The sequence below is a fragment of the Coffea eugenioides genome, chromosome 1, assembly GCF_003713205.1.
Source record: "Coffea eugenioides isolate CCC68of chromosome 1, Ceug_1.0, whole genome shotgun sequence".
Classification (NCBI taxonomy): domain Eukaryota; kingdom Viridiplantae; phylum Streptophyta; class Magnoliopsida; order Gentianales; family Rubiaceae; genus Coffea; species Coffea eugenioides.
Window position 1 is genome coordinate 47,367,210 of NC_040035.1, and position 26,968 is coordinate 47,394,177.

At 38.0% G+C, this 26,968-nt stretch overlaps 2 protein-coding genes across 3 annotated transcripts; one reads left to right on the plus strand and one right to left on the minus strand.

Moving 5' to 3' along the window:
• The first annotated feature begins 1,543 nt into the window (after nucleotides 1-1,543).
• On the plus strand, nucleotides 1,544-6,179 carry LOC113751847 (beta-carotene isomerase D27, chloroplastic). The gene is made up of 7 exons (XM_027295997.1): nucleotides 1,544-1,793; nucleotides 1,915-2,054; nucleotides 3,016-3,108; nucleotides 3,333-3,394; nucleotides 3,670-3,776; nucleotides 5,667-5,759; nucleotides 5,908-6,179. The coding sequence occupies exons 1-7, from the start codon at nucleotides 1,553-1,555 to the stop codon at nucleotides 5,949-5,951; spliced, it is 780 nt and encodes a 259-aa protein (XP_027151798.1). The 5' UTR covers nucleotides 1,544-1,552; the 3' UTR covers nucleotides 5,952-6,179.
• A 5,709-nt stretch (nucleotides 6,180-11,888) lies between these two features.
• Nucleotides 11,889-17,278, minus strand: LOC113749249 (protein LONGIFOLIA 1). Of its 2 annotated transcripts, none has more exons than XM_027292940.1 (4): nucleotides 16,786-17,278; nucleotides 15,166-16,662; nucleotides 14,739-14,949; nucleotides 11,889-12,920 (listed from the first exon to the last, which is right to left on the minus strand). In XM_027292940.1, the coding sequence occupies exons 1-4, from the start codon at nucleotides 16,933-16,935 to the stop codon at nucleotides 12,331-12,333; spliced, it is 2,448 nt and encodes an 815-aa protein (XP_027148741.1). In that variant the 5' UTR covers nucleotides 16,936-17,278; the 3' UTR covers nucleotides 11,889-12,330. The 2 variants fall into 2 exon arrangements, with proteins under 2 accessions (XP_027148741.1, XP_027148748.1); XM_027292947.1 differs by having other exon boundaries at nucleotides 11,890-12,920; nucleotides 14,739-14,946.
• Nucleotides 17,279-26,968: the final 9,690 nt, after the last annotated feature.

Sequence of the window (26,968 nt, forward strand, 5' to 3'; positions counted from 1 at the left end):
TGGGAGGTTAAGGTTTAAACATTATTTTTCATCAATGTGTTATATATGTGGCTTTTTAAAAATTCATACGGGTGCGTGTTGCATCCGTCTGATTCAATGATGATTCAGTTTTTGTCGGTTCTTTCGGTTCAGTTGGACCACTTTCCTCCCTAGAGTTGGCTAGAGTAAGAGTGGGAGTAAGTCTCGGTTTAATAATCCAGTTTAGTTGAGCCATTTCCTCCTTAGAGTAAGCTAGAATAGGAATAGAAGTAAATCTCTGTTTAATAATCCAGCTCAATTGGGTTACTTCTCCCCTAAAGTAGATTAGAGTACGAGTAGGAGTAAGTCTCTGTTTAATAATCTTAGATGATTCAATATCACTGAATTTTTTATACAAAATTTGCTCTCAAAATTAAGTGATAAACTATTCACTTATCTGTGATATGCTTTCAAATGTATTAAATTTAATACTTAACATTTCAATAATTTAATAAATTTCAGATTTTAAATTTCAATTTTATCAAACGCCTAATCACTACTATTACTACAGTAGTGCCTGGTCCAACATTTACCACCGTGGGGGCGGGTGGCTGTAGAGCCTGCAGTCCGGCAAATACAAGGGGCTATAGGTAGGTGATTATTTGTCTATGAGAGGTAGCACGCCCGGCGGTGTCGACGACAAACTTAAAATCCAAAGCCGGCAAGTGGTGTGACAGGACGGCAGGTTAGGACGCCGAATTAGGAACTACTAATAATCCAGCTATCGAAGGATAACGCGTTCAAATGAAGGCAGCCCACCAGTTGTTTTAGTATAAGCTAACGTGTCTCCTTCACAATCAAGTCACCAATGGCTATGCTTCAAGGAACAGTAATCTATAACAATAACAAAAGAGTAAAGCATGCGAAGAAACGGATACGATGTCCATTTGTCAGCATCTATACCAAAATAAAATACCGAGGGAGTACTTGGGCGGGCCTAATAGAAACTCGTTCCCAGCCAGCCGCTGCCAAATCCAACAGTTGTAGTTCTAGATTCTGCCGATTCATGATTTGGGTCTGGGTCACCCTGGTGAGACTTGTTCACTAAAGTTCACCCAAATCCGGAAAGATTGGAGTGTTTAAGAGCAGAAGGTAGATTGCATGGTGCAGTTAACATCAAAGCTAACCCTAGTTAGTGAATTAGTGTCTAAATCCTATCCATTTACCCCTTATTAATATAATATATATATATATATTTTACCTCGAGTAAATATGCGTTTCTTATTGGTAGACGACGTTATTAATTATTTAGCTGCAACTAACTCTAAGAAAAGCTTCGTTTGGGGCATCCTAAATATTTTTTGGTCGGGGACTAAACATGCATGATCATGATGCAAGCAAACTAAGCGACAGATTCCAGAAAGTTTTGGGGTATCAAAAGACAGAGACTTGGTTATATGCTCTTTGTTGTTCTATTGTCACCTCTTATATTATCAGTAATAAATAATCCAGTGATTACCATCGAACTTTCCTTCATAATCAAAAGCTCCATTATTTTTCCTTCATCCCTTCCACTATCTATCTCCTCTCGAATATGGACGCAAAGTTGTCAGTTGTTGTACAGCACCATTGCCACTTGTCGCCTCTATGCCACCCGCCGCACAAGCACAGGTCTGATCATTCTCCATCTCCCTGCGTTGTTGCTGTGCTGAGCAGGTCACCGGACAAGTCCGTGGAACTGTCGGGCACGATGGCTTCCAGGACCGTCTACAAGGATAACTGGTTCGACCGTGCTGCCATTAATCACCTCTCCCAGAGGTTGCAAGAAACAACAGGTTCAAAACAAAAAACTGTTGCGGATTGTTCCTGCTGTTTAATTAACTACATATTATAAGTGCTGACGACTTCAAAGGTTGGATCAAAATTTTCTCACCAATATGCACTGATGATCTTCAGGATTGCGAAGTCGCAAGAGTGGATATGATGGGCTGGTGGAGGCAGCAGGAGTGGCTTATCGGAAGTTTAATTCAAGCCAACAACAAGATCTTATTATTCAAACTCTTGAAAAGGCCTTCCCCCGCCCTATTCTCTCTGCGGCAAGTTCATTTATTCCCCATTAAATCCTCTAGTTATTCTTTCTTAGTATTTGTCTTTACAACTTCTCCAGCCCAACTAATTACTCGGGCTGATGCATGACGGCGAAGCTCCCACAGGGATCAGCCAAATTTGGCATTGTTGTTTAGATGTGATGATCTGTGTTCTTTGGTTTTTGTCTCCGAAAAACTAGCACCAGTACTCGTCAACTTGGACGAAACACCAGATAACAATTACCTTACTGAACTTTGTTTGTCAAAAGCCTCGTTAAGATATTGAAGTTTCCCGACTTTATCATGGTATGCAAGTTTTCAAAAGGTTTTCACTCCATAACTAGTCAAGGCAGAAAAAAAAAATTCATCTCAAGAATGAAAAATACATAATTAGTAACAAAAACCAATCAAACTGTTTGGCTCATAACTCAAGAGAGTCGTGCTAAACTATGAGAATTGATTTGCAATACAACATGGAGTAGATGAATAAGCGGGCGCATCATGCAAAGTAAAAGCTTTAAATTCTAAAACCAATTAGGGTTCCTCGTTTGGGGAATCATGTTGATTGAAATTAAAACGCCTGTCTCTGGCAATGTGTGTGATGATGTCGGTTGATGGCATGTTGGCAATGGTTTTTTTTTTTTTGGGGGGTTGAGGAAAAATGCCTATCCATTATTTTGTGCTCCCCACTTTTCTCCTGTTGCTTGGGCCTGTAAATTGAGTTTGAAGAATTTTACAATATTTACTAAAATCATAAAGAAAGAATGAAAGAAAAGAAAAGTTATCAAGCTGGCCAGAAATCTGATGCAATGGTAAAGATTAGGCCACGGGCTGAAAAGTAAAATGCTCAACAATATAAAAGCAGAACATCATTGACAAATTAATTGTTTGTTTTTGCCTTACAAATTGCGCTTATGGTTCACTACACAAGGGTTGTGAAGTGGTAGATGAATGATGTTACACAGTGCAGATAAGGGCCCTTCTGCCACAATCCAAATTTGCAAGAGAATTTTTTGCAGTCTTCACAACTATTTTCTTTGCTTGGTTAGTTGGACCCTGCGAGGTAAGTTACTCTTATTGCAATATTCATTGCATTTTGGAATAAAAACTATGCATGAACCAAAGCCACACATATAATAAGATACATCTTTCTGGCAAAAGAATAGAGGACAACCCCTTGGGAATTTGAACATCAAAACTGGAGCAACAAATACGGCCACAAAATCAGAATTTGCATGTACAATTATTGGCGAACAAAATAATATATGATTTCTTTTGGCAAACAAGGTGAGGGAGTCAGAATTTGACGGCACAAAAGAGAAGAATGTCGTCCACATAAAGAAATGCAGGTATCTTTTCGTTCTTCTCCTTTGAATAAAATATCCAGTCATTACAACCTAAGTGACCAAACATGAAATGAGTTCCTCATAAAAACTAAGACAATCTACTCCAGTCATTGTGCTCCAAGTTTGTTTGTTTGTTCCCCCACTTAACTCAGTGCCCTCAATTTTAATGATGTTTATCTAAATCATGGTAATGTCTCATGTCCTTGTTTACCAATTATGCGTCGTTCTAGCTATAGCTACAAGCTTCAACCTCTGATATTCTCCTCAATACCTTTCAGGTTCTTAGAGGGGACTAACTGTGTAGGAATGTGCACCAATCTTTGCAAAATGTCATCGCAAGAGTTCATTAAAGACTCACTTGGCATGCCACTCAACATGGTTCCCAGTAAGTATTCAGCTGGACCGTAACTCCAAATGCTTCAATAATTCAGAACTTAATCTACTGGTCCGTATTCTCATACACCTGATCATTATGTGGCCTAAAGAGTTAATAGTGCAAGGAAAAAAAATAGAGTTTTCTCATGCCCCTAGGCTACTAAACAGAAGTGTTGAATCACACCTATTAACTCCCTATAACACAAACAATGGTACAAGCACTAGTTTCCAGACAATTATACTATCAAGGGATAATTGCAGAAATCTCCCTTGAGGTTTCCGACAGGTGCACTCATCACTCTTGAGATTTGAAAAATAGCACTAACCTCCGCTGAACTTAAGATTTTGATAGCAACTTCAACCCATGTTAGAGAAAGTGCCATTAAAAAAGTCTTTTGAGAAGTGAAATAATAATTTTGTTTCATTTGTATCTTTTTTGCCTCTTGTGAGGTTGTATTAGTAAAAGAATGAAAAACATTAAGAGATGGAAACAATTAGTGCAAAGAGAACAAAGACAGTAGTAAAATCTGGAAGAAACAACAAACATATGTTCAGAAATCTGAGGTTCTAAAGCATATAAAGAGTCTGTTGATTAAGCATGAAAATTCACCTTTGATTAGTACAAGAGAGATTTTTATTGTCATACTTTATAATATATTGATCTCACACTATTTACCATATTTCATAGATAGTTATGTTCTCTCATGATTGACGCAACAATTTCATTATACTATAACTACCACCACAACTTTGTGTATTAAGTTGAGATGATAAAGGATTGCTTATCTATCATTTTTTGATTGTTGCAGATTTTTAATAGAAAAATCCTTAGATTTTGTCTTAATTCCTCCTTTTGTTTATGATTTTCATGAAATAATCTCAATCAAAACCACCAAAACTTATTCTTTTTATGAAGCTTTGTTTAGAGGTTTCTTTCTCTTACATTTTTCTTGCTTCTGCTTCTCTTTTATGTAGAAAATATATAATTTGTATTGTCCTCTTAAGTGTTGTTAATCACAAAATAACACCATGCTAGAGTATCAAAATGGCGCCATTTTGCAAGTGAACTTACAGTGTCTAATAAAGCAAAAAATAACCATTAATGTTATTTAATTAATTATTTTAGACTTGTTTATTGTTCTAATTTTTTTTTTGCTCCAAATTTGTTTACTAACAACCTTAAACTCTTAGGGTATAGAAGTAAATTCATCCTATCTTATGTCAACTATAGACTCCAAATTCATGCTAGAGGAGATTAATTGTATTTTCCAAACATAAGGAGAGGTGAGTGCAACTATTAGAAACTTCAGGGGAGGTTTCTGCTATTATCCCTACTATCAATATACATCAGTAGTTGAGTGAAGGACGCAAAAAGAAAGTAAGATCATGTTGACGGAGCAACAGTACTTGCACTAGCTCATGAAGCCCTTGCAAAGCAACCATGGAGGGCCCCATCTATCAGCCACTTAAGGTGCAGTACAGGAAATATTTCCATCATAGAGCAGTTGAAAATAGTAAATTGCAATGTAAGTACACCTGGCCAGGGAGGAAGGAATTGAGGAAGGAAAAAGAGACCAGATGCTGTTACCTGATGCTCTTTCTACTGGCCGGGTATAAAACATCCCGTCTCTGGTCTTCTGAGTTAACATTAAAGCCAATTCACTCCTCCGTCAAAATCCTATAATCATTCTATTACCTCTACCATGCATGTAGTCATGACAAATGATGGCATAATCTATCATTATAGTAGAACTCCTATTGGAGAGCACAAAAAAGAGCTTCCATTTGGTAATCCATTAGCATCCAGATGTCAGAGAACAATCGGATGGATAGACACGGGAATTTCTTGGTTATATATGGCTTTTCCTCAGTTGATTGATACAGCTTTTTGAATTTGCAGACTTTGATGATATGAGCTGTGACATGACATTCGGCCAGGAGCCTCCATTGGTAATCAATGATCCAGCATTTGTGCAGCCATGCTACAAAATATGTAAAGACTTTAGATTCTTATATAGTTCGTGCAATTTTAATACAACAAAATGCCATACTAAAGTCTATTGGTTTATCATTCATTTAAAATAATTTATCACGAAGGGCAGGGTAGTAACCCCTGGCGTTTCTGATTGTGATATGTGCAGGCAAAGAGAACAAAAAGAACCATAAAAATTGCACGAGCCAATAAAGAAGAAAAAGGAATCGGAACGCAACGCTTTGGGTTTCAAGTAGCGGATCCATCCTTCGTCCATTAGCTCCAGTCACCGAAATTCTCATGTGTTTTCGTGGATGAACTGCCATAGCAGTCTCTGCAGCTTTATTTCTTGCATAATTTGTTCGGAGATGGTTTTGTTGTCATCAGAAATCGAAATCAGGGGTAATTCAGGCAATCAAGTGTTGTATTAAAGTTAGCACTCTTGGCGGGCAAAACGCAATGAAAACTTTGAGGTTTGAGCAGTCTTGATATTTGAAGACTAAAATGAAACTAATTGATGTTGGCATATTAAACTAAGGCCTAATAATTCTAAAAAAAAATTTATATTATTATTTAGCATTTTTAGGTAGTTTTCTTATTTAACAGTTTGAATATTATGTTAGGCAATATCTGATACTGTTTGTTTCTTGTTTATCAAGTTATGTCAACTATGATAATGAATCGCAACTTAAATGGTAAAACGCTTCATATTTAAAGGTAGGTGAAGAAGCTGAATCGACGGGCCACGAATTCGAACTATCAAGGAGAGTAAAGCTAAAGAAGAGTGGAGGACTGAGAATGTTATTTTTAAGAGTGGAACTTTTTCTATTTGTATAAATTAGCCTCTTCTTATGTATCTGAGTGTGGTTGAATTTATTTCCCCACTTCTGTTCTATAATCGATGCTAAGACCTCTTGCTGAAAAATTCTCAAATCTGGAGAAAATTAGCGAAGAAGTTCGGCCAAGACTGGATCCAACAACTAACGCAAAAACCACGATCATATTTCGAGTTTTCAAGTAATTTCGACTGCATCACCTCAGAGGGTGATATTACGAGGCAGTAGTGTGTTTTTACTGAAAGTTGTGTAGGTGGCAAAGAACGAATCAAGTTTCCATAGACTGCCTCCATCAGAAATTTTCAGCATCAAAATGAGAAACTTCTGGAGCAGAAGCAGTTCCGTCCACGTCGTGAGACATCAAAGTGGAATAACATCAACATCAACATCAGCTGATCAGCATCAACATCAACATCAACATCAACATCAACGTCAACATCAGCATCAACATCAACCTGTGTGACAAAATGGTCCATAAAATAAAATTCGTTTATAAGTTAGGGCAACATCAAGATAAGCCGACTTTTGATCATGGCTTAAACTTCGATTGACAAAAGCTCGACGTAGCAGCATTTACCTGTATGACTAATAAGCCAATAAGCTGCATCTCATTGGAAAAGTGCTTTGACTAGAGACTTGTTGAAGGGACCTTGGACAAGAAGAAGTGGACGTTCCCATTACGCTAATTCAGCAGAGGCCTTGTGCTGTCTTTTCCGTCCCATCTTATTATGGTGTGATTTCCTGATCATCACTTCTTGGCCATTTTCATGCATATGAATTCCGAGGAAATTCTGAGGTCTTTCAAATGTCATATTTTTTTGTTTAAAAAAAAAACAAAGCCATTTATTAATGTCAAAATTAATTATATCCTCCTTAAATATGCATGTCAATCAACTTTTTCAGTGTTTGTGGATAACAAAATTTGGTCCCCAAAAAAACAAAAAGTGAAACACTCAATCTAAACCATGAATTGCATGTACCCTATAAACCTAGGGTATGATGATGATGATGGAGTCTTTCATCCCATTGAAGGACAGTTCCCACTCGCACCATATGCCCATTTCCCTGATCTCTCCTCCTCCGCATAACAATAATATGTTAAACATAAAAAGGTAGAAGCTGGTACATACTTGGGAAGAACAAAAAGGGATTTTAAGCAAGCATGATAATACTTGTATAATAGACAACTTTATTGCTTTACCCATAATGATAATCCCACTCTGCTTCTCGGAAATGAACATCTGCTCTGCACGTTTTTGCTGTATCATCTTCTGCTTTGGGATAACTCAATTATAATCACCTTGCCTTTTCCCTGCAACATAACGAGTACTGAAAAAAAAAAAAAAAAAAGAAGTCCATTATAGCTTGGACGAAATAGGAGGGGCCCAACTGTCTCGATGCAGGCCGGGGAGGGACTTGGAAATGCATATGGCCACTTATATGAGCACGACAAATCTTTGCACTGTTTTTGAGCCACAAGCCCACAACCCTTTTTGAGGACGGGTTTATGATTGGGCTATTAGGTTGAATATGGGCTCTAAGTGTTCACATTATCGGTTCTTCTTATACTTTTGGTTTAATTACATCTACCTTCCTTGATGTTTAATCAAATTACCAATCAGCTCTTGAGGTTGGGCAAAATTCTATTCACCCCCATGCCGTTAATGTCATTTGCATTTTACAGTTAGAGTCCGCAGAACGACAAAATTACCCTTCATCCAAATGCTTGATTACGAGCCAAGTTTGATTTGGAAAAACCGAAAAGAAAGCTGGAAGTAAAAAGGAAGGAAAATGAAAGACAAAATGTAGTACCCAAAAAGCAAAGAATATTGATACAGAAAAAAACCATGAATATATATTTTTTTAATCAAAATAACATACCTATCAAAATTATATCTTTGTTGGTAACTGGTAACAGAAAAAAGATACAAAAAAAAAATAAAAGAAGAAAAATACTAAGACAAAAAAAAAAAAAAAAAAAAGAAACAAAGAACAAAAGAACATTGATGAAAGTTCAATGTTCTACTCCATCCACCCCTCTGTATCCCTACCACTTTCACAGCCATCAACACTCCTTTGTTTCTTTTCTCTTGCCTTCCCTATCTTAATCCAAAATTCTCCTCGTTCATTTCTCCTCTGTTTATCTTCTCTTCCCAAACTATTGCAGAGGTGCATAACAGAGACATAACATTGGGTTTGCAAGAGATTTTGAGTACCAGATTGGGTTTAGGCTCGATAGGTGAGAAGGTCTGTTTTTGTGCATGAATTTTTGTGGTTTAGTTGAAGATGAACTTGGAGAGTTGTTCTTGATATTGTCGAAGGAGTTCTAATAGATCTAATAGAAATTGGAAATGGGTTAATAACTGAATTGGTAATGCAGAAATAGCGGATGTAAGAACTTTTTTGTTCATTTTTGGTAAGATTTGAAATTAAAATTTCCTACAAAGAATATCGAATTGAATGTCTCAAATTGATCTAATTGTGGCTAAGCACAATCATTGCAGGGCTCCAAGTCAACGTAGGATGGGAAATGAGAACGAATAAAGAGGTGGGGAACAAAAGGGTGTGTTAGGATAGGATTAACGAGCATTTTCGGACATTTGGTGTTACTTTGTTGACCTCATTAACGAATAACCAGTCAAATGTTTGTTGTTGACTAATTACAGCGGTGAATCTGTCAAGAACAAATGTAATTAACACCATAATTTTACACCTAACTTTGTTTTTTTTTTTTTTTGGCATTTTGAATAATCTTTTTACCATTATAACAACCGCTATTTCTTGCTTGTGTTACTCAGATAATCTTTTTCAACTAACCCCATCTTCCTTCTTTAAGACCACAATGACTCTTCTGACTTAAATTGATACAGTTCTAAAATCTTAGGGTTACCTAAGTATTATAATTTGATGTGTTATAAACATACGAAGTATTATAAACATTTCAAGTTATAAAATTAATTAATTTGATGTGTTTGGATGGCAACTATTTGCCCAAAAATTATTTACTTGCATTACAAACACATATTCCAATACGTCGTTTTTATTTTTTTAATCATTTTTTTAATCTCACATGCATTACATCGTAAAAAGTGTTATAGTAATTATTTCAAATAATGTTTATTGCTAAGTAAAGTCTCAAGGTAAAATCTTAGTAATAAACATAATAATTTCACATAATTATTTGGATAGGTGAATTATTGCACATAATTTTTTGCTTGCATCATAAATACAATTTTCAATCCGCCTTTTTTATATTTTGAACTATTTTTTTATCTCACATACATCATATCATAAAAAGTGTTACAGTAATTATTTCAAATAATACTCTATCCAAACACGAGAGCTTGCAATAAGAGATACCCAACTGGACTTATAGGGGAGCCGATAGGGACTACACCACCATCGAATCAAACGGTGCATTTTGCACCCATGTGAATTTGAGAAAATCACATATAATGACAAATGATGGGAAGCAATGTTTGAACCCTTAACTTCCCACCCACCAAAACTTAGAGATTAGGTTAAAGTTGGAGTAGAATAGATAAATGACGAATGATTAAAAAAAAAAAAAACCCTAGAGACAGTCGAAAGTTTCGTGGAATCAAAGAAATTGACAACATGGTGGGGAGAATCATTGATCACGTGTTAGTGAATTGTCCAGAAACGAGACTCTTCTCTCAAGTAGGCATCGAATGAACTGAAAAAGCCACTAGAACTGGAGGACTGGGCTAAGATCAACATACGAAGTCTCTATTCATCCAGCATTGCTGATTACTCGTTTGTGATAGCATCGAGGACCATTTCCCTCTGGTTGCTCTTATTTTGGTGGGTCGCATATATGGCCAACAATGGAACTCCACCAGCATAGTCAAAATTACCATCTGGCGAAAGGTCCCAATTAGGGGACAACAATTAGGACGACGACGACGACGACGACATTAGGCCACGGCATGGATCGGACAACTTCAATGCATTTTCTGCACAAAAGGAAAAAAGTTCACTCAAAATTATAACACTTCCTGGACGAAATTAAGAATGTATAATGTGTACCTCTTTAATTAACGTTCAGATCATGATGCTCTAGTAGATGGGGCAATGGCATGTGCCCTTTGCCAGGCCATCATCCTAATCTATAGTATCTACATGGGTCGATAAACTTTGTACCCTTCTGGGATGACGAAGTGCCCCCCGGCCCCCAGCGATAATAATTGGCTTCTTGGAGACTCCACTCCAGGTTTTGAGCTTGTCTTTTCCATGACGAAATTCTACTTTTATCAAGAGACCTGCCGAGATATAAAAATGTACTAAGATAGCAAGCAAGAAGCCCTGATAATTAATTTCCCATCCATTGCTACTGCAGCTCCTGGCTGGAGATCTGAGTAATTATTTTCCTCCTGCATATGGTTAACGATTTGTAATGGGACGACAGATGATTTCGCAGGGGCTTCATTTCTGAATCCACAGGATGAGCTTTTTATGTAACTGAAGGGAGTGAGAGCTGAGGAGGATGGGGCCAGGGAGTGCCCCATTGCCGTAAAGGTCAAAAGCAAAATTGGAGCCCGCGAGCAGAGGGCTGAGAGCGGAAGTAGGAGCCGCTGCTGATTGCTTTCCCCTCTTAAAGTCCCTACCACCTTTTTTTTTTTTCTTCAAGTCACAAAATTGCAAGTCGGTCGGTCGGTCGGTCCCTAAATGCAGGAAAACCACATGGTACAAGAATGTGCTGATTAGTTAGTTAAATTACTCAGGATGTGCTGAGGAAATTTGAGACTCAGAAAGAGAGAGTGGAGGGAAATGGAGGAGCCAGCAATTGTAATGGTATCAATTGGTTCTTTTTCTAACAATCAATCATCACGAGCTATAAGATAGAGAGAGTAATCAAGGTGAACAACAGTCATCCCACATAATTACAAGCACAAGCGTCCTCAACAATGGATTGCGTTGTGTGGAATGAAAGAAGCAGGCCTCCTACTCCTGGCCTAGGATACTACCCTTATCATCCCTATTCCAGAAGATGATTTCCATACCTCACATCACAGGCGGGCCAGTATCTCGGGAAAGGTAAAAAAAAAAAAAAAAAAAAACCCTCTCGGCGTAAACCCGCTTTTCTTCTCTTTTATAAAGAGCTTAATGAAACCCTCTTTTTCAGTGCTTAGATTAGATTTGCCAAGTAAATCACCCAACTACTGAACCATCGACACCCTTGGGGACAGAAGGAAAAGGCAGGAATGAACATATACATATATAAAAGCTGGCTAGATAGACAGACACACCCACTACTAGAAACAATCCTCTCCACTTTCCAGTTTCCACCCCTTTTTGCATTTTCCAAACACGACTCGACCGGTCGTGGATGGAATTGTATTATGGTACTAGTCTAATCACGTGCAGCCCTTCATTATTCTTGCCTGTCACCTAGCACATGCGCATCTGCAGGGAAAGCCAAGTGAAAAAGCGAAATCACACTTCTCCTTTCACACTTTTTTTTTTATTATTCTTTTTCTTTAGTCCCTTTACTTTAGGGGGGCTAGCAAAAGTAACCGTTAAAAATTAGCTCCCTCGTTTTCTTTTCCTTTCTTTCTTTTTAACACTCCAAGACTCCTGGAAACCGAAGACAGAAGAGACAACACCGATACAGATCGTGGCCAAACCATTTTTATTTTTATTTTTTTTAAAAAAAGCAAAGATAAAAGAAAGCGAGCGAAAACAGGAAAGAGAAAAAAGGCGGGGGGGGGGGGGGTTGTGGTTCAGCCACCTTATCAGAAAACTAACTTCCTACGAGGCGTAACTGAGCCCGTGGTTTTACAGCCAAATGCTGCGAGATCTCGGATTGTTTCGCCTATTAAATCCTTAAATATGAGTCGTTCGATGTCCAACACTGCCTCCGACAACTCCACGGGACATTCTCCCCAGCCATTGATTGCGTCTCCGGCCAAATCCTTTTTAAGAGCTCCCCGAATGATGTCAAACAAGTCCTCTGCAGTGTCACGCTCCCGAATTCTCCGAAACTCGGACCAAATCTTTCTCACCGATGATTTTACCGTTTGAGAATCTGACCAGGAAAAGGCCTTCCAGGGGGGTAAGTGCCCGTTTCGTTCCAGAATTTCTGCAATGACGTCAAATATCAGTCTCCTCCGCAGCCTGGAAACCTTAGAGATGTCCTTTCCCTCGAGATACTGCTGCTCCTCCAGAAGTAGAAAGATATCAGAATCCTCGGGGAGGCAATGAGAGGCCACGAGAACTTGAGAGATGTAAACAAAATCATAGTCTTCAGGGGCAGCTTCCAGTTTTGATTCAACAGGAAATAATACAGAACCCCACGTCTCTTCGTCCACTTCACTTGATTGATCTGGGCCATGTGGTTAAGACGGTAAGTTGAGTGCCAAATTACGAATAAACAAGAAATTCGGAAATTATTTGTCGTGATATACTTTCCTCTTTTTTTTTTCATATAAAAAGTGATCGAATTTCTAGACAAAAAATTGAAACCAAAGTAGCAGTGCCCCGATGCATTACAACTGTAAGATATTATTATTATTATTAGTAGCAAGTAACGGACAGCGGAGCTGCAAAGGACCACCTAGAAGAATCAGCTTTCCAAAGTGAACACTCGAAAATTTACTTGGAATGACGATGTCAGTACCATTTCTACTACTTTAGTTCAGATGTGTGTCCGTTTTATGAAAAGGCTGCGTCCTAGCAGCTTCCAGCTTGTTTCATTCAGGGAAATGCATTTATGATTTAATTTCACGTCAAAGATCTTGAAAAGCTACCTGTTTGATGCAATGCAACTACCCCAGTTTTACAATGGTTAGATTGGTTGATGCTAGTTTGAAGCAAGAAAGGAGTCAGTAGGAGGCAAGTACTAGAGACTAGACAACACTACTATATATATATAAGAATATAAAGTGTAGATACTAATCGCGGGTAAATGTAGATACTGGCGCAACAAATTTTATTTTTTGTTGTCATTGTGTTAGTATCTACATTTATTTGTTTTAATGCCTAGACTTGTTTTTGTAGTATCTACGTCATGCACTGCTGTCACCACTAGTCTGAAACAAGCAGAGTCAGTCAGTACTAGAGGGAGGAGGCGGAGGAGTTCCGCCTCCCCGGAAAGAGAAAGAGGAAGAGGAGAAATCAGTCGCTTTCAAGATTAAATTGAAACTGCTGCTGCTGCTAAGCAACAGCTCTCAATCAATAAGTCGACTGTGGGAAGTAAAGGGCAGTGAGTCATTTAATTTAAAGTACCCCCCCCCCCCCGGGACTACGGACACTTTTTTTTAACTCCCTTCAATGCCTGCGTCACTCCCCTACACCCATACACTCTACTAGTGAGTAATTAATACAGTAAGTGGTAGTACATAATACCAGCTCTGATACCATACCACCAAGTCACCAACTAATAAGTGGGTGCAGGTCCAGCGGCCGGCACTTCCATTGGGAATCTGCTGTTAATGAAAATTTTTTTTTTTTTTTTTACAAAGTTTACAATAATTGCTTGAATTTCGGAAAAGTTATTTTGGTTAATAATATACTCCAAGACGTAGTAATATATCTTCAAAAAAAAAAAATTTATTTTTGAAATTCATTATTGTTTAATTCGAAACTATACGACTGTATCTTCCAAACACTGCGGACTGACTCCAGAAAACCATGAACATTTCTAGAGGAAAGTGGACCAGGTCAAATACGGAGTACAAATTTCTTTTTTTTCAACCTCTTCTATAATAGTTTAATATTTCCAGCCAAAAAAGAATTTCTCGAGTAGGAGATGGGAGGAGCAGAGAGCAGGTGAGAACGTAGAAAGAGGGGGAAATAAAGATGAAAAGAAGTATTGGTATGGGCAAATAATGGGCCGGAGAGTCAAAGGCAGGGTTTAACACAGCGAGACTGTCAGCACGGAGAAAAATCAGTAATGCTATCCATACCACTCGTAGTAGTTGTAGTTGTAGTAGTCCCCAGTCCAGTCCAATCCAATCCGGGGTAAAATCTCATGAAGCAAAATGGGGGCGGGGGTAAAGTCAACAAAACAGAAAATCTTGGGAATATCATCGCCACCACCATACCATCTTCATCATTAGATAGGAATAGACTACTCTCTCCTGTGGTAATGGTAGTGCTAGTGTACGAGCGGTGTACAGTACAGATAGACTCACGTACGTACCTTCTTTGAAATCAATGCTCCGCTTCATGACAGGCGAGGGTGATGACGACGACGACTCGTCCTTGTAGAATAATAATGACGACGAGTCCAGAACCGATACCGGACTCGGTTGCATGTCGCCTGCATTCATCTCCGCTATGCTGTGAAGCAGCTTATCACACCTCTCCAGCAGACTCTTCCCTCCTCTGTACTCCTCCACCTTCCATCTCTGCTGCAATCCCACCACTTCCATTAATAAATCGGAAAACCACCAATTCCACTACTATTACTACTCCTAAAAAGTTAAAAACTACTCCCTAAGTATAATCCGACAATACAATTCTGACTAACTAGGAGCTAACAAATTTGATTAATCAGTTTTTTTTGAAAAAAAAAAATAAATTAGAAAAAAAAAAAAAAAAAAAAGAGAGGAGTCACGTCCACGTACCTCCGTATCAGTTTGAGAGGATGTGCTGAATGTACTTTCGGATATGGAACATGACTCATCCTCTGTAACCACCGTGGTTATCTTCTCCTTATGATACATCTCACCCGTTGATCTCCTATTTCTTGGTAATCGATTCATCACCACCGCCTGATGATCCGGCGAGCATCCGTTTCTCCTCGAACTGACCTTGGGTGCCTCCACTCCGCAGACTCTCCGCTTCTCCGTTGACTCATTTGCCACTGCTGCTCGCCTTTGAGTTTCGACGTTCAATGGCTTCGGTTTCACCATTGAGTTATTCGGCCGCCTCGCATTACTCTCACTCCTGACTCTGGTCGGACTCCTTGTGCTCCGATTCCGGTCACTCGACCCTTCTCGACGTGGACTCACCGTCGGTGAATATTCTCCGGAAGAAGTCATGTTTGAATTCCGGCGAACTCCGTACCTTGATGCTGGCGAATCATTCCCCATTCTCGGACTCGCCGGTCTCATTACCGCTATCGGAGAACCTTCGGACGGGAAACTCCGATCGTACACCAAGTTCCGTTGCTCGAAAGGCCTGTTGGAATGGAGAAGGCCTTTGAGTTGCAGAGCCTCGAGGATTTGTTTGAGCGTTTCTAGATCCTTGGAAGGCTCATCAATTCCTCTCATTTTCAGCTTCCTTTCAATGTCTCCGCACACAGAAACCGTGGCCGCCTGCTTTGGCTCGGGAAACACATCAGCAGTGTCGAAAAAGCTTCTACGGTGTGGCGGTGCTTTCCACGGTGATGGAACCATCCCTCCTCTGTTCAATGCCTTGGGCTGTTGGGACATGGCATTCGCGTTATTACTTGGGAATGTTGAATACCAGTTTATGTGGTGATCCACTGGCCTTGCAGCCTTAGAATATGGACATTTATTTCCGATTGCCGCCGCATTCGCATTCTGTGAAACCGAATGCTGCTGTTGATTAGGCTGCTTTACTTGGAAGAAGTAGTTGTTGCTGTTACCATCAATACACCGATACTGAAATAGATCCCGGGAAACCCTCGACTCCGATGCCGATCTCCTTAGCTCGACCTTTTTGGCAGGCTCCGGGTCCGGGTTGGAATCCGGCAGTCGTTCCAGTCCCATGAGCCTCGCAATGACGCTGGGGGATCGTCGTTGTTTGTCATCGCCATCGCCGGCGGCATTGGCACTTGAGATGGCAGAGCTGGTTCGGATCTCTCTCGGATGAAGGCTTCCCTTGGCGTCTACGGTGGCTCTGCTGTCGAGCGAGAGCCTGGGAGCCTCTTTGCAGAACTTCCAGGATGACCTCGTCCCTTCCTTCAATTCAAATATGGGAAGAGGAAGAGGTGATTTAGGCGGTAGAAGCTCCGGTGATCGGAGTTCCGGCACCGAAGCTATGTGGCTTTGCTCTGGTTTTGGCGTGGCCGGATGCTTTAAAGCTTGTGGTTTTGATAATTCTCTCGAGATAGCCGGTGATGATGCGGCGGAATTTTCCGACCCCTGATCAATAACCTGATTAATTCGGCGCATCAAGAAAAAAAAAATGATACAGTTAGTCAGTCTGTATTGTGTAGTGCTGCTAAAACGATGAATGCGAGACATAGGAAAAAGCAAAAACGAGGATGAGAGGAGAACCTTGGAAGGAGGGAGGCGCTTGGTGGAATAGGCTTTTTTGCCAGTGATTAGCTGATGGCGATCGAAGAGTTGGAAAAAACCAGCCATACAACCAATCTGTTTCTCAAACTGCTTCTCCAGATTCTGGTCTTGCACCATCCCCGCCATCATCGTGGATTCGATTTTTTGTCCTTTCTTTCCCCTTTTAACGATTACAATCCCCTCTCAAGTCTCAAGTCTGTCAGCTAAACCACCCAAGCGTACACTCTCTAACGGCTATGCTACTAATTGACTTGAGACGCTTTAACATTTCTCTGGGGTGGCTCCAATAGCACCCGTCCCTGACATCTCTTTCACTCCATAAGGTTTCTCTCTTCTCCCTCTCTGGACTCTGGTGTCTGGTATAGAGAGGGCTTGCTTTTATTTGCGACTCCCGCTTTCTGCTCTTTTAAAGGGTGGAAAGAGTAAGTGCGGAGAGGAGAGAGAGAGCGAGGGAGGGCGTTGGTTGGGTTGCGTTAGAGTAACCGTTCGTTCCTGAGTTCCTAAGCACATGGGGTTTTATTTGACCTGCCCTCTCAGCCAAATTGGTTCGACCAATTGGTCGCATTCGCGTATGACGTCGCAAATGTTAACCCGCCTCTGCATTTAATATATCTCCCCGCCCGTACATGACCTCCTTTTCGCAAATCTTAGGGGTGTTCAACATGATTCGGTGATCCGAACAGATTTGGGTGGATATTCGATCCGATGGATCATATGCGGATCCGTATATCATTCCCTGTGATCTGCGCGTATCCAAGATGTACATGGTACTCCTATATTTTTCAGGATTTTTTTTGCAATAAGTTTTGATATGAAATGCACCAATTTATAATAATTTTATCTCTTGTCTTTTATTTTTATGTATATGTTCTCTTTCAAAGTAGATTTTCTTTTCTTTTTCTTTTCATGTGATTAAATTTTTAAACATATTTTCATATAAATTGTAGATAAAAAATTGTAGATGAAGTATTAAATCTTATTGGTTTTGATTGGAGTATAAGAAAAGAACAATGAAAGTTACATTAATTAATTTGGATTAAAATTTCATATGTTAGTATAACTGGCCTTTTATTTGTTTTCACGATTACAATCGAAATTTACATGCCATAAAATTGTATAATAACCATACTTGTGCATAAGAAATTAAAAGCCTAATTAAATTTACAAATATCAAAGCAAATTACAAAATGTGATTGTAGAGGCCTTTCAAGCTATTTCTACTGAGAGTAGTCAAATGAGCTTTAGAAGCAAAGGGGCAGACAAACTTTGATGCAAATCATGTTGAACCAAGGAATTGTAGAAATTAATCATGTGGAGGTTATTGTGGATATCAGATGATTAGGGAGATAAGTAGTGGCATCAAAAACTATTAATGAGGCTTTTTCTTTTTCTTTTATTTTTTTACAACACTTAGGCTTAGTTCGGGAGTTTAGGATAGAAAGGAAAAGAAGGGAAAGCTTAAGTTATGAGAAAATAGAAGAGATTGTTATGTTATTTTGGAGTTTTGAGAATTAATGGAATGATTTTGGACATAAAAGTCATTAAATATTTATTTAAAATCTTTTTAAGGATAAAATAGGTATTTTAAAAAAATTATCAAACTTTCCTTCTAATCTGGGAGGAAGCATTTTGATAACTATTAATCATTCCATTTTTTTTCTTTTCTTTCCTACTTAAAACTAACAAATGAAGCAAAAGTAAACTTTCTCTTCTTTCCCTTTCTTTTCTATCCAAATCCTCCACTCCCAAACGAACCCTTAGAGGGAAGGTTGAGTGTATTTTGTTTTGCTTTCGAGTTACGAGCGAAATAAAAATTTGATTAATCTCTCAATGCACTAAACATTTATGCGAAGGAAAATTTTGTAAAATTGAGGAATTTGCTCCCAATACGTCACAAGGACCTGTAGGCGCAGGTTAACTGACGTCCGCGGATCAACGGTCTACGTGTCAGAGCTCTAATTTCCTTGAGTTGCGAAAGTTTGAACGGCGACCTTGATTTCCACCAGCGGTCAGTTAGACCCTCTCAAAATCTGCATCTTCTTCGTCTTCTTCACGAGGAAACCCATACGATAGACATCTGTCAGCTGAACTCTGTACAGGGAAGCCGGACGGTGATTAGATAACTTCTGGTCATCATTATGGGATAAATGAGCATCTGGAATCTAAATAATTAAACTGCAAATTGGATGAAGTTGAAGCGTTTAAGTACTATTCTTTTTTTTATTATTATTATTAGTTTTTTGGTGAATTAATTTGTTCTCTGTAGCACGGTGATTGGGGAATTTGTTCGTGTTCTCTCTTGATTTTAAGGAACTTTTTTACCTAATCCAGAAAGGGGATCATAAGGTGAATCACAAGGATGGTGAGAGTTGGAGCATGCCTTTTTCTTTTTGCGTGCGTGTATACCAGAAAGAGTTATTACTACTCAGATAACTCAAAAATTTTTAAAAAATAAAAGAAAAATAATTTTCAAAAGTGCCAATTTCAGTTTTATGACCCAAAAGGACGCTTACCGTTGTCCCCTAACATTACCGTGTTTGGATTAGCTATTTTTTTGGGTATTTTTGAAAAATTTTACTGTACCAGAGTTTTTATAGTATATTTTGGAATATTTAAGAGTAGAAGAGCTTTTAGAATATATTTTGAGATATTTTTTAAACATTTAAAAAAAATTTAAACTACTTTTTAGAGTACTTTTTAAAAATTTTAATAGTATTTGAAAAACTCAGCAACCCAAACAGATTTCTACTGTTTTCGCGACTTAAATACTCATTGAATTGGTAAATTTTACCTTAAACTTTTGTAGCCAAGCCTTTTGGAAGGAGTTCGTCCTTCTACCTATGATTAGTTGTTTTTGAAAAATTTTACTGTAACAGTGTATATAAAATTTTTTTTCTATAAATATTTTTAAAAATGTTTAATATATTATATAAATGAGATGTTTTATGAGTTATTTTTATTTGTGTATTACTGTAGTATTGTATTTGAAAATTTTATTTTTGAAAAAATGGTCAATCCAAACGGTAACTAGAGAAGACTGGGAAGAGTAATTGAGGTAAATTATGTGATGGTAATGCTAGTGACAAATTATGAGGCACTTAAGTTGGGATGGTTTAATTTACCTTACGAACGCGATGGAAATCTCCAATCTTGGCTGCGGCTCTGCCGCCACCGCTACGGCAACCATTTTTGTTACTGTAAATCAACTTTAACCATCCAACCGCATAGTATTATGTTTTCTAGTCCTAAAAAGGAAAAGAAGTAAAATCAATTTAATAATCTAAAATGATTCATTTCATCCATGGATGAAGTTGCTGCAACTTACTATTTATTGAGGGAAGAAAACGAGTTAGTCGTTTGTGTTTCAAAATCAAGGCCAACAACAATCTTTTGTTATTATGGGTTTTCTTTACCCCGATCTTCTTCTCCTTCGGCATGGTGCGAAAGTAACTTCTAAACGCAAGCAATCAATTACGTAAGAATATTTTGCATGGGAAGTAATACTTTGCTTGTTAATTGACTGGGCACACCATGCATGAATAGTCAAATAAGCAGATTGAATCTTGGTCTCAACACCTCTTGCTAATCCAGGAACTTTCTAAATAAAGAAGGTAACCGTCTGGGGATTTTTATGATGTTCAGCAAGCAACTTGGTAGATAGCTGGACCAGTCAAGGTCCCCATGGGCTTCGTTCATTTATTTATAGAGTTCTGTGTCTGCGTTTTTGCAGCAACGTGTCGTTCATACAGAAGGAGTACTAGTCAATGTGTCGCCAGATAAATTGAAAACACGATCTATTTGCAGCCATTTGCATTGGCTTCACACCATTTTTTTTTAAAATTGTTTTCCAGTGACAAATATGGTACTATTATTAAATATTAATGGGCCTACTAGAATAAATAAATTCCTCTTCTCGTGCTCTCTATTTCTTAAGTCTCACTCATCTTCTGCTGGAGTTAAAAAAAGAAAAAATAGTGATCACGATGAATTTCGAATAATGTCGGGTTACAGGAGTTGAAATGTATACTTGTATGGGTCTTAACAAGAGAAATTAATTAACCTAGCGTTGAAGAGTCGTATTGAATTTTGGAATGAAAAGAAGGCGAAATAAAATAAAATAAAAGGAAAATAATGGTAAACACGTAAACTTGGAGCGGTGAAAAATCTAAATTTATCTGCTCAACGCTCACCAATAATTGAGTGTGAATCTTCAATTAGTTCTAAAATCAGTCTACGTAGGATGATCCGAATCAACCGACTTAGTTAATCTTGATTGGTTAATGAGGAAATAAAGTGAAAATCGTCCTATATTTGCAAAACTACAGATGTATACGTTCCCTGCAGGAACTTTCTTCATATACGCAGGGTTCTTTGATGCTCATCTGCCTCAGTCGTGTTTGCCATTAATAACACCTAGGCGCTGTCCATGGAAACTTGCAAGGTAATTGGCAATCAACCAGAAGGTTGGGCATTAAGTCTGCAACGACTAATCAAGCCATCCCATTCCCTCCAGACAGAGAGAGAGAGAGAGACAGAAGTGGGTTCCAGCCATCAAAATATTTGTAGTTGTAGTATTTCAGGAGTGCTCTGCGCTGAGGCTGCTCTTTCTTTCTTTGTGATTACTGGAATGAGGACACAAGAAAGAACTACTCCATCGCTTTCCGGTTTCTCCATTTGGGTCTATTTAGCACCTATTAAATTCTACCTAATTTTGCTTTTTAAGTCTGCAAAAGCAACATCCGCCCTTTCCTGTGATGTGCCCCTCCTATCTTTTAGTCTAATTAATTCCCGCTGTTATTCTGCTACTAGTTTAGTGTAGCTCCCTCCAAAAAGTGCTTTGATTATTTTTCTCTGTCATACAAAGCAGAGCAGTAATAAACATCACCATCAAGTACATCTACCAAAAAATACATCACAGTGCCACCTCAAAATGTTTCCTTACAAAAGGGTCTTACGATATAAGCCACTAGTGTAGGATACCCTAGGCCTCCGGAAAAAAATATACTTCATTAGTTATTTTTTTTTTTTGGCAAATGAGAAGGTCTATCTTACTCCGGTATAGAGGTGGCAATTTGTCCCAAGTCCCAATGGGTTACCCATGCCCATGGGGATTTTGGGCGGGATAGGTACTGAAATTTGATATTGGGTTTAAAATGGGACAAATCCCAATTGTACCCATTAATTGATGGGAAATCTTGGGAAATACTTGGGTACCCATTGGGTTCAAATAGCAAGGGCTCCGTTTGAATTAGTTATTTTTGGGGGGTGTTTTTGAAATATTTTATTGTAGTAGTGTATATGAAAAATTTTTACTATAAATTTTTTTTTTAAATATTTGATATACTAATATGGATGGGATATTTTTTGAATTATTGTATATTACTGTAATATTGTATTTGAAAAACTTATTTTTTGAAAAAATAGCCAATCCAAACGGAGTCTTAAATTCAAAAATTATCTTTAACAATTTTTATAGTCATACTAACGAATATAATCTAGTAGTTTTCCTAGTCATTATCCACAAGAATTTCCAGCATTTCAGTCAATTTAGACCTATCATCCTTGGACAATGATGAGAATAAATATTCAACACCCTAAGTACCTTAATGGCTTGACCATCTTGATATATGTTGGAATATGGTTGTATATCTATTTTTTCCTTTATTTGTTAATCCAATTTTTGGTGGGAATCTTGAGTATAAAGCACTTGCATGTTTATTTAATAAAACTAAAAAAAATTTAATAAATCAAAATATTAAATTGATATAAAAAATAAAAAATGAATTAAAGGAAAAAAATATGTAGAAAATAGATTTGGGTATTGGGCGGGATCAATCTAAACCCATCCCAAAGTGATCCCGCCCAAGTTAGTTCCAAAACACATATGGGTAAGGTTGGACCCAAACCCATATGACTCGGTTCCATCTCAAACCCAATCAAATCCCGCCCATTTTGCCACATCTACTCCTGTACTATAGGCTTTCGTTCCCCATTTTAGCTCCAAGATAAGAATACAGGTGTATTTCTTCCTCTAAATCTCTCCTCCAACCCTAAAAAAAAAAAACCAAATCTACAAATCAGTTCTGAAGCCAATCATTTAATTTATTTAGTCTATCAGGCATATATTTATATATGTGCGCGTGCGGGGCAACTTCAATTCCCACGAACAACCAAACATAAGATCGATACCAGTGTTTGGATAGGAGATTATTTGCCCAAATATATTTGCTTACATCACCATTACAATTTCCAATACACCTTTTTATCTTCTCAATTAATTTTTTATCTCACATACATCACATCACAAAAAGTGATACAGTAAAAATATCTCAAATAACTTACAATCCAAACGCAGGTCTGTGGTTGACTCAGATATGCGAGTGTGGTTGTCTTTCAATAAATGTCTTATCTTGCTCGTTCTAAAATTTTTGGGGAGCAAGGAAGAGGAAAGAGAAGAAGAGATAAAAGGACAAGGGGATCAAGAAAAAGATACGATTTACCAGAGAAAAATGTTGGAGAGTGGATTCTTGATATTAATACTCAAATTGTGGACTGGAGGGAGAAGACCAAGAGATAAAAGACAGCAGATCATTTCAATATATATATATACACACACACAGAGCAGACTACTAAAGTGATAAAAAATTAAAAATAGAAGCAGGACACATCATTAGTCCACATATATGCATTACACGTTGGAGATGATATGTTGCTGGACGAAATACCGGTGACACACATCATTTCTCTACAAAGCCATGCCTACATTTTCTACCCCTTTGATCACTCTTTTTCCTTTAATTTCCCCTAAAACAGTCTACTTTCAAGGATTTGACTGGATCATAATAACCCAGGAAGGAAAATGACGAACTACATCATAATACTAACTTGCAATTTTCACTTTGCGCCATACGACAATCTCATGGAAAGATGCAAAAGAATGAAGTATAAAAGCCACAAGACAAGTAAATTCTGTTGTTTGGATCTCTGTTGAAACTTGAAACAATGACATGCTTGGGTTTTCCTATCTCCGTGCACTGCTGTTTCATAAGGTTATCCGCTCCTCCGTAATAACCACTCTGTCCCAAGTGGATGTAGATCGTGAGGTGGATAAATAGAGGATTAACACCCCAAAAAAAAAACCTTGATTTCAATTTGAAGTACAAATTCTTGTTGTAATCCAAACTGTGTAACCAAAGTGATACACGTCTACCAAAAAGCCAACGAGGCCATAATCTAGTGGTGAAAAATAGTAAGTTTGAAGCTGTATAAGAAGTTCAACTATCAGATCTCTGCGAGGGAAGGACCAAAATTTTAAGTTAAGGGGAACAACCAAACACATGATACAATATATCTTACTATATATAAAGGTGGAAGAAAATGTATGGTATAAACTTTGAGTAAATCTCATACGCACTGTATGTGTATATACCATCACAGTTGGATGGATGATACATGAACAAAATTTTGATTTCAAATTCAAATTTTGCACATGTGTTATATATCTAACTATGATTGTATATATACTGACAGTACAGACAAGATTAATCCCTAAAATTTTTCGTTACTTTTTCATTTTTTTTTATTTACCGTCGCAATAAAAAGCTAAATAATAGAAATATCCAATAACCGCCTATAACTTCTAATTTTTAACCAAAAAAAAAAGGGATCACAGTACACAATATAATAAAACTATGATTTCTCAGAGATTATGCTTTATTAATTTCAAAAATAACTCCTATCTTTATATATATGTAACTTTAAATTTATAAAGATTTATACATCTTGTTATATTTGTATTTACAAATCATGATATATGTCTATATAATCAGGAAGATGTGTCATTACTCTTATAATATGAGTTTTCACTAACTAGTATACCTTTTTTTTTTTTTTGGGAAGAAACTAACTAGTTGTATGCATTCAATGAGTGCGAATCACTAATCTTCATCTTCTTCTGTAAAAGAAAAATAGACTGCAAACTCCAACAGGTGAAAATGGTGGGGCACTCAGCCGGTGCACTGCACTCTTTACACATTCCCTTATCTTTACGTCCTGAAATCCTCACTGGGTTTCACATTCCCCTGCTTCTTCTCAACCTATCATCAAAGTATAAAAGGACGGAGACAGAGCACTCAACCAGTACTGCATTATTATACTATACACAAGTGAGACAGACGCTCATGAAAATGGGCTATTTTTAATTTTTTTTTTTACCCATTAAAAAAAAAATTTCCTGCCGTGTCTGTCTAATACAATGTAAGGTAATTGTTGTTTCCTAATAACTTTGCAGCGGGTCCAATTTGTTTATACACATCCAGAGAAGAGAAAAGGAGCAAGCAAGCAGAGGCCACTATGCTAATTGCTAGGTCAGTAGAGTAAATGCGGGCAATGTGCTCCCCGATTCGATACAATGCATCATCGCATATGCTGAGAGAATCCTTCTCCTTGATTACTATATGTTATGTTAATCGCTGATTGGGCAGATTCTGGATTTGGGAATGCTGAATCAATCATGAAGAGATGGGGATTCTGATTCCTATTCCTATTCCTCCCCCCTCGCGGGTTTCAGTAGTTGGACCACCTTGAAGATCTGCCACCCCCCCACCTTCTTTTCTCTCGGACTATGAGATTCCTCACCAGCTTATATATACTACAGTACTATTGCTGGCTAGTTTTGGAGTACTTGTTTGTTAGTATATAACATCAACCAGACAGTTTTTCTTTATCATGTGTAATTCCCAAAACTGTTCACCAGCGAAACAGATGTCAGATGCACAGTTTAGATATTATTCTCTTCTTCTTTCTATATATTTTAATCATCTGCCAAAAGAAGCATAGTCACGGGCCAATCGAGTTGACTTGCTCTCAACTCGTTGAGGCAAGAAACGGGCATGTAAAAATGTAGTAGCTGTTTTCTTTCTTTTCTTCTCTTTTAAATGTTGAAAAAAATGAAGTTCATTACTTCATTTGATGATGTTGATGAAGAAGGCTGACATATTGTGGCTTAAAGGAAAAGGCATAATGACAGCAGACCACCACCATACCATGTTCAATGCTTGCGGGGATAGTAGTAAGTAGTAAACAAGGGAAAAAACAACACCACACCCCCCCAACGGGTCTAAATCATCCATCATACAGACGCGAATCAAGAAGTGATCTCCACATCTAATGTCAGCCAATTAATGGACGGTAAAAAGGTGTCAAGACTCGAGCAAGAGAGTCAGAAACACACACACAAATATCTAATCTAAAAGTTAGAATCAGATGAGCATTACCTAACATGCACATGACATCTTTTTATCCTAAAGAACAAGGTAGAATGAATCCACCATCTCATCTCTGTATGTGGCTAGCTGCACATGACTTGAGCGTCTGCAATTTAACATGGGGATGGGGGCGGGAGGGTTGCCTTTATGCTACATCTTGCTCTTCTAATTATCACGTGAATCCTCATTTAACCCTATGCCTTTTCGCCTTCATTATCACTCATTTAACAAGGTTGGTATCAGAGATCTCTTGAACAAAATTAACTCCAATTTTCTCCTATAGCTAGGCATCATCATTATAAGATGGACTATGGAGTGGCGAGGAGGCGGGAGGACGACAGGAGAATGGAAAACTAAAAGTGCATTATACTACTACTGTTATCCAGGTACATTCTCCTAGGAGAAGTGATTAGTGATTAGTGATATTTTATGGTACTGAAAGAAGACAAAAGTGAAAGGGATGCGGTAACAAAAGAGATGCTCAACGGTCTTTAATTTAGGCTTTGATGGTAAAATATGATAAGAGAGAGTTTCTTTCAACTCCTCACTCACTAGTCAGTCCTCTTTAAAAACGTACTGGCATTATAGTACTTTTTTTTGGCAGGGTTTTGCTTTCCACTTTTGCTTGGGAAGCGCATCCAAGCTGCCAAAAGGCAATGGGCTCGCTCTCATTGCTGCATGCTCCCTTCACATGTCCTTCACACACACACACACACACACAAAGAGAGAGAGAGAGAGAGAGAGAGACCCATACCATACAATACAATGATACATTACATTAGAGATTAGAGTAAGAAGAAATGATCAGATGATCAGAAAGAAACGTTCCTTGCATGGTACCCAAGGCCAACCCTGAATAGTAAATTGCCGCTGAGCTGATTTTTTGACCAAACACA

Bases quoted from the DNA above. Each gene is read 5' to 3' on its own strand.
- LOC113749249 (XM_027292940.1), bottom strand. From the start codon at position 16,935: ATGATGGCGGGGATGGTGCAAGACCAGAATCTGGAGAAGCAGTTTGAG. The intron at 14,950-15,165 runs GTACGTGGACGT...GTGGGATTGCAG, and splicing joins CCTCTCAAACTGATACGGAG to CAGAGATGGAAGGTGGAGGA. The intron at 12,921-14,738 runs GTACGTACGTGA...CACATGGCCCAG, and splicing joins GAGCATTGATTTCAAAGAAG to ATCAATCAAGTGAAGTGGAC.
- LOC113751847 (XM_027295997.1), top strand. From the start codon at position 1,553: ATGGACGCAAAGTTGTCAGTTGTTGTACAGCACCATTGCCACTTGTCG. The intron at 2,055-3,015 runs GCAAGTTCATTT...TACACAGTGCAG, and splicing joins CCCGCCCTATTCTCTCTGCG to ATAAGGGCCCTTCTGCCACA. The intron at 5,760-5,907 runs GTAAAGACTTTA...TGATATGTGCAG, and splicing joins GCAGCCATGCTACAAAATAT to GCAAAGAGAACAAAAAGAAC.